The sequence below is a fragment of the Notechis scutatus genome, chromosome 3 (assembly GCF_049901735.1).
Source record: "Notechis scutatus isolate UNSWTSFEM ecotype Mainland chromosome 3, rNotScu1.2, whole genome shotgun sequence".
Taxonomy (NCBI): Eukaryota; Metazoa; Chordata; class Lepidosauria; order Squamata; family Elapidae; genus Notechis; species Notechis scutatus.
The window spans coordinates 36,589,983-36,605,039 of record NC_142011.1 but is presented as its reverse complement, the minus strand read 5'-3'; the positions used below and the strand labels follow the sequence as shown (position 1 = coordinate 36,605,039).

Genomic DNA, 15,057 nt, shown 5'->3' with positions numbered 1-15,057 from the left:
CAATAGCTGAAATCTACCAAAATTATCTCACATAGTACCAGGGCAAGGCTCTATCAACTGCAGTTTTAACAGTAGGTACAGGTCTGTGATATAACATGTGATAAGTTGTTTGATAATGCCAGACTGTTATTCTGTTTATTGGCCCAGACGGTTACCTGGCCTCTTGTCATAGACATTAACATGGTCCTTTCCTATTACAGAAAGGACTAAATTTGGAGCGAAGATTGAGTCACTTACACTACACAGCATGGCCTAATCATGGTATTCCTGAGTCTACCATCTCCATGATTACTTTCATAGAGCTGGTACGAGCACATATGCAGAGTGTAAATGAATGTGGACCTATCCTGGTACATGGTAGGTAAGTTGCAATCAACCCACATGAATGCTCATTTTAAAAAGATCTATTTCAGTTAAAAACAAGAAATAAATTTCCAAAATCTCCCTCAAAGTCATTCTTGTTCAATAAAGAGATGTGTCACTTTACTTATTGATCCCCAAGCCCCAGCAATGTTAAGTATAACTCTTGGCTATGAAAATACTGCCCTTGCTAAAAAAAAATAAAGGAATGCTTTTTAACTATGATGACAAGAAAGTCTAAATTACTCATCTTCTGAAGCATCAGGAGTTACTTCTTGTCCAATTCTCTTGTATGCTGGATTTTGAAAGAATGGAAGTGAAAATGAGTAAGATGAAGAAAAAGGTGAAACTTTTCACTGAGAGAATCCCTGGTTTCCCTTCTATTGCAGTGCAGGAGTGGGCCGCACAGGCACCTTCATTGCCCTTGATCGGCTCCTACAGCAGTTAAAGCATGAGAAGCTGGTTGATATCTTCAATACCGTTTACAGTCTTCGAATGAATCGGCATTGTATGATAGAGACGCTGGTGAGAAAATCTGGACCTCTCTCTCAATCTGTAGCTATCCAATTATTTAAGGATATGAGAAAGTTTTTTTCCTTCCCATGAAATATTGGTCACCAATGGAGGTAGTGAAATTATAGTGGAAAGGAAACCTTCATTATGAGGAGGTAATGAGAACTGATGATTACCAAGCTAAAATAGATGAAAGAATTATTACACTGAAATGAGTAGACTATGACCCACATAAAATTTCCTGTCCTTTTTGTGTGGCTGTTTGCAGCTCCTAAGATGGTGTTAAAGATCTGTTGCAAAACTCTGTCCCACCAATTTTCAGGAGGAAAGTAATGTTAGAGATCAGAGACATGTTCCCGAGGTTATAAGAAGCAGGTATTACAAAGTGAAGGCTCAGTAGGAAATTGTGCTACATAGAAAATGTGAGAAGATATGATGTGGGAGAATCTATTAAATCTAGATATCATTCACAGTGTCACCAACTGGATTACAGTCTTTCAAACTTGTCCTGCTTATTCTTGTCTCCTACTTAAATCCCCAGGATTAAACTTTTCTGTAGGGGATTTTAAAAATCGTTCAGTTTTGCACCTCAGATGTAGCATTTCTATTTCAAAATGTGCTGTATAGATAAACTACATGTTCTGCTTCCCAGGGGCAATACATTTTCCTGCATAGCTGTATCCTAGAGAAGATTTCTGAAGATCCACTCATTGGCCTGTCAGAGATGTAAGTTTCTTTCCACACATGCAATCCTTGTTAGGTTCCCCATCCTATCTATCATTCTTAGCCTAATAGTGCTTGCCCTACAAAAGTTATCAACCATGGAAACTTTTCTATGTCTTACCTTCAAGCAGATCAGCATCTATTGTACCCGATCAGAGCTTGTGCAAATAAAAGGCTAAGGGAACAAATCTAGGGACTTTTATTTCACATTGAGAAGGACCTTTGGAAATCAGATGTCCATGCAACACACTTACAGTAAACATTGTCTTTCCCTGCGTTACAATAACATCAACTTCCTTTTTAGTACAATTATAGAATTATCCACTTTTATTCTTAATCTTCATTAGTACTTTGCCCAGCATACTGATGTCTGCTCTTCTTACCTATGCAGTAATATCAACCAATAGTACCAGGTCTTTATGGGTGCTGGTTTTTCTGTGTAAAATTGTCAGCTGATGTTAAATTACTGCAATCGGCAGCTAAATAAATTCATTTATTGTCTTTTCAAGCTCCCATCCAGTCTCTCTCAAAAGTTTTGTTCAGCACCATGCAAAAAACTGTTCTCAGTCCAATGCTGGCTTCCTAAAGGAATATGAGGTAAGATTTTGGCATAAGGATGTTGAGTTTAGGAAACATTTTCCTGTCTATAAATCCACACCAGGGGCCCAAGTTCAGTAACAACATGAGTAGATAGGACTGAGAAGTATCCTTTCTGAAGTCCTTAGAACTCCAGTTAATCAGTATCTAAAGTACTGGGTTAAATGAAACCTCAGTATATAATGCAGTTTTCTATATTTACTTTTCTATGTTGTTCCATGTAATTATTCAAGTAGAGTTTGTCTCCCTCAATACGTTAATTTAAAACAAGGAATGCACGTAGGCTGCACATTCCAATCAATATGGCCTTTGCTATTGTTGTTGTTTGTTATAAATTATAGGCTGCCCAACTCCCAGTGACTTACAGACTTTACCCATTTGGCTGAATGTTTGGAAAGACTGAGGAGCACAGATACTGTGTTGATCCTTCCCACACCCACAGGGACAGGGTTTTGCCAAGCTCTTTGTGAATGAAAAGTATGTCAGTTAAGACAGAACTAACAATTTTCCAGTCTTGAGTTTTCCTTTTCTACTGTGTTTGTCTTCAGCAGATGCTCTTGGAAGTTGCAAAAGAGGAAATAAATTCTGCCATACCACCCTCTGTCAATCAGCAAATCAACCTCAGCTCCAGCAAGATACCATGTGAGTGATAGAGTTTTGTAGCCCGTAAAAATATATCTTAGATTTGTACTTAAGGAGAACAAAGGGCTCATCCACATAGCCACTTGGCTGTGATTTCCTATGAAGCCAGAGTCCAATGTAAGCATATGGAGGTAATCATATCAGCATAAATTGTGCTGTCCCCACAGCATGCCTCTCATGTACATCCAAATTGGGATCACGCTGAGCTGCTTCCCTATATCCTTTCCATACGACACTGTAAGGACAGTAATATAAACTTTTCTTTGATTGAAGTTTGCCATTAATTTTATAAGTATGTGTGATGGGGTGGTTATAAGGTCTGGACTTTCCAATCACTCTTTTTGTTCTATTATTTGTTCCTCAAAAGGACTTTTGCCCCATCAATCTAGCAACTATTAAACACTTTGTCTTTCTTAATTACAATATATCCATTGTCTGGATTTGTGCAGCTGAGATTGGTTATTTGATAAGGCAAGTTGGAAAGGTGAAGTTTGAGAAATCCATTTACTGAACCCTGTGTCAAATTAAAGTATTCATCTGAAATATCCCCAGATCAGGGTAGCCCAAACACCCAAGCTATTCAGACTTGGTAGGATTGAGTCAGACAGTTTCTCCCCGTCTAGACTTGCCCAGCCTCCATGTATTGGAGCTCTTGGCCATTCCAAGATCAAAAAATATAATGGGGTATCATCAGCATACTAGTAATACCAAATCCCAAACCTGTGGATAACTTTAGTCAATGGTTTTCTATAAATATTGAAAAAGAGGGGGTGGAGAGTAGAACTGTGTAGTACCCCACAAAGGGAGAGGGGGGCCCAGGGATCTCCAAATAATTAGAACCAAGGGAAGAAAGAAGGAGAAGCCTTGTAAAATGATGCCTCCACTCACCAACTCACAGAGTAGGATACTATGGTCAATTCTATGATAGTCCAGCAATTTGTAAGAAGTCGTTGCTTTAGTTGTGGCTCTCCCTGCGGTCAGGCTTCCTCAGCCTAAGCTGGGCACAGCAAAATCCTTGATATAAAAAGGCTAATTGCTCTGACACTTGTAGAGTCCATAGCAAGAACTATAACAATAGAGCTAAATTAACTAGGCTGAGATAAAAGAGATGTGATGATAGGTACGGTGCTGTATGTGCTCAACTGAACATTCCTATGTCTTCCAACCATTGTCCTTCACACTAAGTCTGTTTTGCAGATGATCGCTCTAAAGTGAAGTTTTTACCACTGGATCGAGATCCATTCTCGGATCTTGCACATGTCTGGTTTATCCCTGTGAGTCCACCATACTTTATATTTTCTTCTTTCTGCTTTCTGTTATTGCAAAAGTATTTCTTTGCTCCTTGTTTTGTTTATAAAAGGAATAATTCACATGCAGGTAGATCTTTTTTTCTATATTGCTTCTATTAATATATACTTTAAAAATCCCATTCTCACCCCTATGAATGGCATGTGTCTTCCCCAGTCTTGGATCCTCTGCCTGAGGCCTGGAAGTTTGAAGGTTCTGTGCACTTGTTCCTTTTCTGGACAGAGAGCTCCGATGTTGTACGTGAGATCCATTGGAGCCCCTCTTCCAGCTTAGGAGCCACAGTCATGAGTGTTCTTACCACTGCTAGGACCACTTGGCCTTACTCTCTGTCTGTCTGTACACACACACACTGTATAAAGATATTGTCACAGAATGTAAGGTGTTCTAAGCAAAGGTGCCTTTTGCAATTATTATTACACAATATAGTTCTTGTCAAGATGGGAACAGATAATGGGTTATGCAGAAAATCTTAGCTCAATATGTCCATTAAAAACAAGTATATTGATGAAAATTCAATATTAAAGCATTCAAATTAACATAAATCAGGAATAGCTTTTGAAGGCATATTTAGAAATCCAAAGTGTCTTGATAATCTAGAGTAAGGGTGTCAGGTTGGATCTAGAGACTTGAGGCAAAACATGTGTAAAAATATATTAATTTATAAACTAAATTAAAGTAAAAGATAAGAATATTGCATGTCCAACAAGATACTATTTTTGCCAGAGTGTTAAATGCCACTTCAGTTGCATTGGTAGAAATGTACTCAAAGCAAAGAATTTTCAGCATTCCAGAAAGGCCACCAAAAGAATCCATAATTCAGTCAACATCTGAGGACAGTTACTATTTTTGCATATGTATACTTTAGGTAAAATCAAGCAAAGGGGATATGATAAAAGTTTATAAAATTATGTTTGGTGTGGAAAAAGCTATTTTTCTTCTAATTTTCCGTGATATTTTTTTTGCTACCATTGACAAAAGGATAAAATGATGCCCCTCTCCCTTACAATTTATATTTCAGCGTGGAAACTAAATCTTATGTCATCACTGATATAACTTCTTTCATTTGTCTGCAGAATAGTACTGTACAATAATTTATGGATTAAGTGGGGAAAACTAAATGCCACATATGTAGAGCCTTATCCTTCTGTATTCCCACTTGCCAACACTTCCTGCCTAACCATAAGGCTACTTATATTGGAGGCAGAAGATTTTGGTTCTAGTATTAGTTTCATCAACTCCTGGCACCCCATCCCCAAGCCTCTGTTATGTTGCATGGGAAAAGAGGCAGATACAGATATTGTATGTTTACAACTTATTTGTGTAACTCACTTGCAGTTTTATAATGGCATGCTAAAACTTAGATCAGACTTAGACGATAGGTTTACCTATCCCAATGTTAGACCAAACCTGCCTAGTGTCATTTGCTTCCATAATTTTCTGCAGTTTTTCTACAAGCAAATTATGTAAATAAAATACTTGCGTTGTTAATTAGTTTATGTCTTTTTAATATGTTAGGGCTGCAATTCAGCCAAGGACTATATTGCTATAGAAGGACCTGACAAGCTGGCCTTGGAGGAGTTCTGGGGACTAATCTGGGAACGTGGTGTCCACACTATCATCACTTTGCTACCTAGGCAGATGAATAGTCCGGTAAGATAGTCATCATATAATTTCACAGAATCCTAAAGAGAGGCCTTTGGTATTAAATGACTCAGCAATGAAGAGTAATACGAGAAGTTTATACTTAAGATTGATGGAAATGTCACTAAGATACACTGTCCTAGCTGCAAAGGAGTTGTTCTTCTGTGAAATTGGGAATTGTGATGTTTGAGACATTCCTGTATAGGAAACACCATCCTTCTTAGTGATGTCTCACGAGAAAAATTCCTGTTCACAGTCACTCATGACTTAGACATCTCCTGCCTAAGTAACACCAAAGCTGCCCTTGAAAAACACTGGAAGCTACAGCTATTTTAAAATGCAGTGGCCTGGATTGTGATGGTATATCTCACTGCTCTGGGAACTGCAGTGGCTGTGAGATAACTTTGGATGTAATTCAGTTGTCACCTTCAAGGCCATATATGGTTTTGGTTATTTGTGCAAGCATCTCCATTATTTATCTGCCAATTGAATAGCGCCAACTCCCTCTATAAGTCCTTTCTATATGAGAATACTACCAGATGTAATCTCAGAAGTGGGCATTTTCAATTCCACTCCCAAACTGGAATTCTGTTCCTTTCCTTCTGGGTTCCAGGAAGGCATTTAAGGCCTGACTGTTCCAAATAGTGATTCAAGACTTGAACTTGGCAGATGCATGATTTTCAATATTTCCTCTTTTTTGTATGGTGTTGATGTTCTATTTATTTTATGAGAGGGTTCATTTATTTTTCTTTAAGGACAAAAAAGTTTTTCTCCTTTTTTTTAATATTAGCTGCCTCAAATTGGCAACATACAAATTATGGAATTAAATAACTATCCCAGCTGCCATGTTTATGAGTCCTTCTGTAGGACTGCAGTATGTTGAAGACTGCCTTGTTTATTAGCATCACTGTGATAACAGAAGGACACTTGCTTTTTTAATGAATGGGAATGGGTTTTGAATGAGCTCTGCCAAAATAATCATGTGAGAAGCATTACTTCAGTAATACCAACTACAGTGATTTGGCTGTGTACTCTAGTGTTATTAATTTTATGTGGGGAATCGGAAGTTGACAATATGGATCTTTTATTGGCTGAAAGACTATGAATAACCAGCAATAACTATGTTATTAGTCCTGCTGGAAACACAGATTTGTAACTGCAATGCCTTTTTTTTTTTTTTTTTGCATAGGCTCCAGATAAGTCATGCTGGCCATTGGAGGGTGAACCTGTCTGCACAGAGACGCTCACCATACAGCAAGGGCCTGAAAAGATTGTTTCAGGATGGCCTTGTGTTCAGCTCAGACTAAAATTTGTACGTGAGTTGGTCAGGAGAGGAAAGTGAACTGTCATGGAAACATGAACATCAATGCACAGAGATATTTCGCTGGCACAGCATGTGGATGTTTAAATGAGCTTGACTAGAGATGCTTGTGAACTAACTAAATTTCAGAGGCTGAAGATGTCAACTTCCCTCTTTTCAGTTTGTGGCTCATGGTGGTGGATGGACCTTTTTTTATTCTTCAGATAGCGTTTTATTGTATATGGAATTGCCAGTCAAAGCCAAACCAGGAAGATAATGTGGGAGATGTTACATTTTCTTTAGAGGAACTCAAGTGGTTTTTGTTTTTGTTTTTTAAGAGGAATTAAATGGATCTGCTCATGCTAAGAAACTAATTACTATGTTTTAAATGAAGAGCACCCCTTCGCCGAGATACAATTACATTCTATATTTGGGGTTCTTTTTATTGTGTTTACATGCTTATATTCTTGAAATTTGGTTTTATTGTATGTTATTTTTATACATTTATCTTATGAATATGTATGCATATGCACAGGGGTGGGATTCTACCAGTTCGGGTGAACCAGATGTTAAATTTACATCTGGTTCACCAAACCGGTATTTGAACCAACCAGCTGGCCCCGCCTTCTCCTTCCCTCCCAAGAGTCTCCATGTGGCCCATTTTCAGTGCAAGTCAGTGCTGGGTCTGTGCGGAGCTCTGGGAGGGGGAAAAACAGGCCTTCCGGAAGTCCAGAAATGGGCCTGTTTCTGGCTTCTGGAGGGCCTCCAGAGCCCAGGGAAGGCCGTTTTTGCCCTCCCAGAGGCCCGAGGGAAGCCTCCAGACCCTTGGGATGGCAAAAAACAGCCCTCCTGGTAGTACCAGTAGGCCACGCCCACCCAGCAACTGGACAGCAAACTGGTTGCTGGGATTTTTGAATCCCACCCCTGCATAAGCACACATGCACACACAAATATATATACACAACAGACAAAGCTAAGTTCTGATTATGTTTAATGCTGGTTGGAGATAAGGAAGTAAAAGCCCCAGGAGCAGTTGTGTTCATGTGAAGTGAAAGTGAAAGTAAATGGAATCCTGCTAAGTTAGTCCAACTTCTGTTTGCTGTTCCTGATTCTCTTTATAGTAGAGGATGAACATGCACTATCTCTATTTCTTTGCTTTTGAACTCGCAATGTGCTTATAGCAATATACCTAAGCTACACTGAATTTTTAATTCGTGTATTGTGCTTGCGCTGATGATGTCTTCATTGTTTTGTCAGGAGAAAAAGGCAAAGGAAAGACTGTTGCAACAATTCCGATTTCCTTTGGGGGAAGGAGAAGAGTTGCCAGATCCTGAGGTTCTGGTGGGCTTTCTCACTGTTGTCAGGCAGCTAGTGCCATACCGGAAGAGGACCAACCCTTTAGTTCTGCATTGCAGGTAAGAACCCAAATCCTTTCCTGGGTCAAGGGTATTTTTCTTGGATATCAGCCTTGGATTGGTAAATACTAAATACTCCCTGTTGTCTGGATTGGATGACAGTATAACAGCAATTATATGGCACTATACTAATTCTTACTTCTTTCCCAGTTCGGGAGGCGTAGGCCAGATGGGGATACTCATTGCCTTAGATACTCTGCTGCAGCAGCTGAAAGGAGAGAAAAATGTGGATGTGTATGGTGTTGTTTTGAGACTGGTGAGGAGCTGTTGTCTCATGACTCCATCATTGGTAAGTAAAGCCGAGAGCTGGATCAGCAATAGAAGGTTCCAACCTCTAGACTCATCATGATTGCTATGTCTGTAAAGGCTGTCACTGCAGAAGGCCATTATCCCCTTAACTGTGCAGATATCTTTTCTGATGATCAAATATGCTTGTTTTTAATTAAAGCTAAAAGAAACAAAAATGTATTACATATGCTCCAGAACAGAGGTCTCCAACCTTGGCAACTTTAAGACTTGTGGACTTCAACTCCCAGAATTCCTCAGCCAGCAAAGGAGTTGAAGTCCACAAATCTTAAAATTGCCAAGGTTGGAGACCCCTGCTCCAGAACAGTCTTATCGGGAACATTTGAGATGCATTTTTGGCTTGTTCATCACCATGGCAGGAACAGATCATTGTTCTAGGTCAGCCTTATCCAATTGATACCTTGCAGATATATTGGACTACCCTCCAGCCATTGGTGTTTCATGTCCATTCCACATTCAATGCAAAAGGAAATATACAATCTGGAGAATTGCAGCTTCTCAAATCAAAATATTGCAGTTAGAACTAGGAAAATATACGGACCATACTGTGAATAAAACACAGGCTTTTTATTGTGAAGACAAGACAAATGCATATTTATTTTATTGAATGATATGTTGTAAACACTTTCAGTCATGTATTATTAAAATAAATCAGTTCATTATATTTATGCTCTACCTTCAGCCTTCTTCTACAAGAGTAAATTTTTCAGGGAGTTGAAAAACAACAGTGTGCCACCAGAGGGCATTGCATACAGCCTGTTCCCAGGCTGAAAATTAAAATACTGATGTGAAAAATGTACTGTATAGATTTTATACTTAGCTCTGTGACGCTTATGCAAGTTTATTTATTCAAAGGACTCCCTGGTTCTGCCTTGTAGAACAGGGATCCCCAACCTTTTCGACGCCGCGGCCCGGTTCCGGTGTCAGCTGGGCGCCGCGGCCCGGTTCCGGCGTCAGCTGGCGCTGCCATCTTTTTTGACGAAAAATCACTTCCGGTGACGTCACGGAAGTGATTTTTCGTCAAAAATGCGGCGCTAGCGCTCAGGTGAGCTTTTTCGGGTAGAAATGGCTTTCTACCCGGAAAAGCTCACCAACTAACGCCCATCTTTTTGACAAAAAATTGCTTTTTACCAAAAAGATGGCGGCGCCAGCAACCAGCGGCCCGGTAAGGCTTGTTCCGCGGCCCGGTACCGGTCCGCGGACCGGCGGTTGGGGACCCCTGTTGTAGAATACAACATGGAGAGATAAGGGCAGCAATGACCAAGATGTTTAGCCTTGGAAACTTTCACATATGTAGCAAAGTGGTCAGTCTGTGGTTTATTTGGGTTTTTTTCCTGCAACCATAAAACAGTAGCAGTAGCAGATGCTGTTAATATATGAAGCTCTTCATGCTACATTAGCAGTTCTAGCCTGAACCTGTACTTCCTAGTGTGGTGTGATGGCCCTCAGTAATATGTTTCTCCTTCCCCTCCCCTCCCTCTCTTTTTATGGCATCAGTACAATCTTCTTTTTAAATCACGCTTATCTGCATCATCTCATGTATTATGTGTCTCTCTCACTCTCTCTCCCCCCCCCACTTCCATTCCTCTAGGATAAATATATTTATCTATATGAATGCATTCGTGATGTCATCACCCAGAAACAAGTTTAGGCTCTGGTCTCTGCTCCTGATTAGATGATGGATAGAACTTCAGTGTGCAGCAGAATTGTGGACATAAGACTGAACTGGTGCTTTCCTGTGCTGAGATGTGCAGGTACCCCAGGGGCTCTGACCTTGATCTGGGTGGAAGGTGAAATAATGAGTCTGTAAAAAATGCTGGCTGTGATGTTCCACTCTTCCAGTTGCAGGAAGGTAATTTCTGCTGACAGCAGAATCCTGTTCCTCAAGGCAGGGTTGTGCATGCCATAACAACCCATTCTTCATTCTGGATACAGATACATTTGCTGGGGGGGGGGGGGGTAGAAAAACCAGCCTTCCCAGGTTTTGTTCAGTCCTTAAAATACAATGAAACATGTTGTTGAATATGGATAGAGCTGGTAGGTTCAAGATGTCTCATGACATCATTGTACAAATTTACAGCAAGTAAATTTCAGATAATAATCGCTTTGTGACAAAAAACAAAGCTGGAGAAATTGCAAGAAGGGAATGGAATAAAGTTCCAGTGATTCTCCCTCTCTGTTACATTTCTGATGTTGCATGTTGGATCCTTATAACAACAGAGCTACCCAATTATGGCAGTTAAGTCCATCATACGGAATGGCATGGTCTGGATACCAGCATTTTTTCCCTCCTATTTTGACATTTTCCAATACAAATAGGCTGAGAAAAATACTTTATTGTTAACTGGCATGTTAACAGTAGGATAATCCCAAATCAGTGGTGTATTTTCTTTTCACATTCACAGCCAAATTATTCAGAAAGTTAATTTTCCATATATAAAATTACTCATATTTTTTAAAACCAAACCTAAATCTGGCTTTCTTACAAAGAGAAAAAGAGAAAAATATTCTAAAGAGATGTGTTATTAGATCCAATCTAGTAATGTAAAATTAGAGGTAAAGAAAAGAATGGATTAAAAATTTACCAGATGAATTTTAGTAAAGAAATTATCAAAAAGGATGTCCTTATAGAGAACATGAATAATTTGGTATGAAAGAGATTTTCCGCAGTGTTTGCATAAGTTCTTATTAAATGCAGAATAGGTTCTTTGAAAGATTAAAATTACAGAATGGTCTGGAAAAGATGATACCCAACTACACAAACACCATCTTGCCTTATTTTGAATTTTTCCAAAACTTGTGCCTAGCTATTGTTGCAGATAGGGCAAATTTTCCTAAGTCTCTTAATCCATATTCCATATGCAGAAGCAGCTAGAAAATATACAGTCTCTAAAAACCCCCACTCATATAGCAAATTTATAGCTTCCTCTGTTTCTCTTGAGTTCCATTCTTCACCTTAACTCTGGATTCTTGAATCTTACTTGGTTCCATCTCAAAGTGTATAGCAAAGACAAGGTGAAAACAACTGCAATAATAAGTTTTGGAGACACAACTGAAAGTTGGGCTTTTCTTCTTGCAAGATCTGATTTGCGATCTTATGCTCATTTACACAAAAGTAACTCGTACTAAACTGAATTTAATTATTCAAATTAATATTCACAGGATTCCATGATAGGCTTTTCTTATCCTAAAGCATTGCTTGAGAATTTTTTTTTTTTGTTTCATGAAATCCAGTTTTGCTTTTTTTTTTTTTTTTACTTACCCCCTAATTCCATTTTTTAAAGTTGTAACTTTAATTTTGAAATGGGATTGAACTATCTATTGGGAGAAGTGCATTTTTACAGATAGGTATGAGTTACCCCGATTTCCTGGGGAAAATGTTTTTATAATAATAAATTATTCTATGAAAAATGAAATGTTTTGCATTCAGTTTTGTCTACTTTCTTCACTTACATTTATGCTAAGAAAAAGAAATTATTATACTTTGAAATGTGCATGGTGTTTCACTGGACAACAAAGTTGTGGTCAAATTTATCATTAGTAGTCTTCTTGCAAAGGGCAAAGGAAAGACAGTGAGTTTTATAAACGATGTATTAATAAATCTAGGAAATGTAGGCTAGCACAAACTAGTAATCACTATTTTATGGCTTGAATGGTTCAGCAGATAGTTAAATTGATAGTGTATTGTAGATCATAGCTTTGGTGGGCCATACTTTCTAGAGCAACTTTTTCCAGTGCAAGCTGTGGATTCTTGAGTACTCAAACACTTCTGGGACTGTCAACATGGAAAAGATGCCTTGAGTTTACAACCTTAAAAATAGACATAGTAAAACAATAGGAGAGAAATAGATGGAGGTGGGGTGAACAGCAATATTCTTTCAGCTATATGTAATTCAGCTTAGATCAAATACTGGTAGTCTTTGACTTATGATTGGTCACTCAGTGACTATTTGAAGTTACCATGGATCTCCCCTGGAACCCAGTTCCAAAGTTCTGACAATAAACCCCTATCCCTATGGTCACATGATAGTATTTTATATCAGTTTTCTCCCCCCAAAACAGCATTTACTTCTGATTTTTGGCAAAACTGGCCTATGATGAACAATTGGTTTACTTTACCACTGCTGCAAAAATATGGTAAAATTGGTTAGTCATGGTGACCTGTATTTAGGCAACAAAAAACAATGTGCAGAATAGATAGAATAGATGGTACCTGGTTCAATAGTAGTACCTGTGAGAGGGATCTCAGAGTCCTGGTGGATAATCCCTGAGGCAGCAGTGTGCTGCAGCTGCTAAAAAAGCACTTGAAGTATTAATATCACCTTTTAGTAAGACCATACTTGAAATATTTCATCCAGTTTGTTTGCATCAATATAAAAAAAGATGTTGAGACTCTAGAACAGAGTGTCAAAATGGCAGCCCGCAGGACGGATGTGTCATGTGCAGGCCATGTCCACCCCAGCTCCACGAAGGGAAAAAACATTGCAAAACATCACGTGTCACAGCGAGTTAGACATCAGTGCTCTAGAAAGTGTGCAGAGAAGAGCAACAAAGATGATTAGGGGACTGGAGGCTAAAACTAGAACAGAACAGTTGCTGAATTGGGTATGTCTAGGTTAATGAAAAGAAGAACTAAGGATGACATGATATATAAGGGATTGCTCCAAAGAAGAGGGAGTCAAGCTATTCTCCAAAGCACTTGAATGCAGGACAAGAAGCAATGGATGGAAAACTCGTCAAGGAGAGAACCAACCTAGAACTAAAGAGAATTTTCCTGACAAAACAACTAATCAATGGAACAATTTGCCTCCAGAATTTGTGGGTGCTCCAATACTGGAAGTTTTAAAGAAGAGATTGGACAACCATTTATCTGAAATGCTATAGGGTTTCCTGCCTGAGCAAGGGGTTGGACTAGAAGACCTCCAAGGTCCCTTCCAACTTTGTTTTTCTGTCATGACTTACAACCTAACAGGCAGGCTTCATTACTGTTATAAGTCAACTATTGTAAGTAGTCTTTCCAAACCTGTTGCACTTGAGATATTGATTAACTGACTGATTGATTATGTGCCACCAAGTTAATGTTGATTGTTAGCAACCACATAGATAAACCCCCAGAATTCAAGGTAAATTGGATTATAATTTATTGTCTCAAGAGGTGGAAGCACGTAACTGATCTTGCTGCGCTCAAAAGGTAAACTGAGTTATATCTGTATATAACTTCAATTAATGGGAAATTAAGAAAATATCTCAGATAAAAGGAACAGCAAACTACTAACTGTTGCCAAGAAAACAACATGGAAGTTAAGCCTGAGTAAAAAAAACACTGTCTAATTTGTTTTCTCCTCAAGTTTGGTCATAATCAGCAAATATTGAGGGAACACATTATAGAAGAGTACAAGGTGGTATTTTGACTAGAGGGGAAATTTCTGTTGACTGCCTGGAAAAAGTTTTGAGAGAAATTTGGAGAAAGGTCACATTAGCATTCTGAGAAGCATAAGAGATTTAAGAGTAGGCAAATGGTAGAATTGGATGGAAAGTAGGAAAAGTATAAAAAAATGAGAGTTTTAAAGATTGACTCTCTGATAACAAAAGTATAAAAAAATGAGAGTTTTAAAGATTGACTCTCTGATAACAATTCTGAGAAATTCTAAACATCCTAATCTAGTCATGTAAATTCATTTTGGAAATGAAATTGAAAATAGCAGAAAATTTTATGTAAGATTCTGTAACCTGTAAATTTCTTATGCGTCTTCTAAATCAGTCTGCTACCTGATTACACACCACATTTATTTATATATTGTCTGGCTAGCATATTTTCAAACATGGTACAATGTAGTCATCAGAATGAAAATATTGAAAACCTGAACAACTGAAATGCAAGACAGATGAGCCAGCTGATGGGGAAAAATTAATTATCTAGCATTTGTTTATGTGGTTTATTTTCTTTATTTTTAAATACTATTTTGTATAAGTCTTTTATTGTCCAACTTCCCATATCTCAAATCTTATGCATTTGACTTTGAGAGAATACTGGGGTGTATATATTGAGCTATGCCATGATTTTTTTTTTAAGATTTACAATTTGTTTCTGTTAATTAAATCACAATTAAGCCCAATTATCACAATTAAGCCCAAACAAGCAAACTATATTAAGGCTTTTATGCAGTGTGAGAACCCAGTCAGTCAACCAACTCCTTGGAAAGTTCCTATGAAAAGCCCAATTTGTCTTAGTGACACCTTTAGGCCACAAAA

The 15,057-nt window shown here is 38.4% G+C and overlaps 1 protein-coding gene across 1 annotated transcript in view; it reads left to right on the top strand.

The window, feature by feature from the left end:
- The window catches only part of LOC113420793 (receptor-type tyrosine-protein phosphatase V-like), a 63,473-nt gene extending 51,772 nt beyond the window's left edge, over positions 1–11,701 (top strand). Inside the window, exons 27-37 of the mRNA XM_026680881.2 lie at positions 201–361; positions 750–885; positions 1,526–1,599; positions 2,106–2,193; positions 2,742–2,835; positions 4,033–4,109; positions 5,659–5,793; positions 6,974–7,096; positions 8,342–8,499; positions 8,650–8,788; positions 10,397–11,701. Of these exons, the coding sequence (XP_026536666.2) occupies positions 201–361; positions 750–885; positions 1,526–1,599; positions 2,106–2,193; positions 2,742–2,835; positions 4,033–4,109; positions 5,659–5,793; positions 6,974–7,096; positions 8,342–8,499; positions 8,650–8,788; positions 10,397–10,456 (1,245 nt within the window). The 3' untranslated portion in view covers positions 10,457–11,701. The remainder of the gene's footprint in view (positions 1–200; positions 362–749; positions 886–1,525; positions 1,600–2,105; positions 2,194–2,741; positions 2,836–4,032; positions 4,110–5,658; positions 5,794–6,973; positions 7,097–8,341; positions 8,500–8,649; positions 8,789–10,396) is intronic.
- Positions 11,702–15,057: the final 3,356 nt, after the last annotated feature.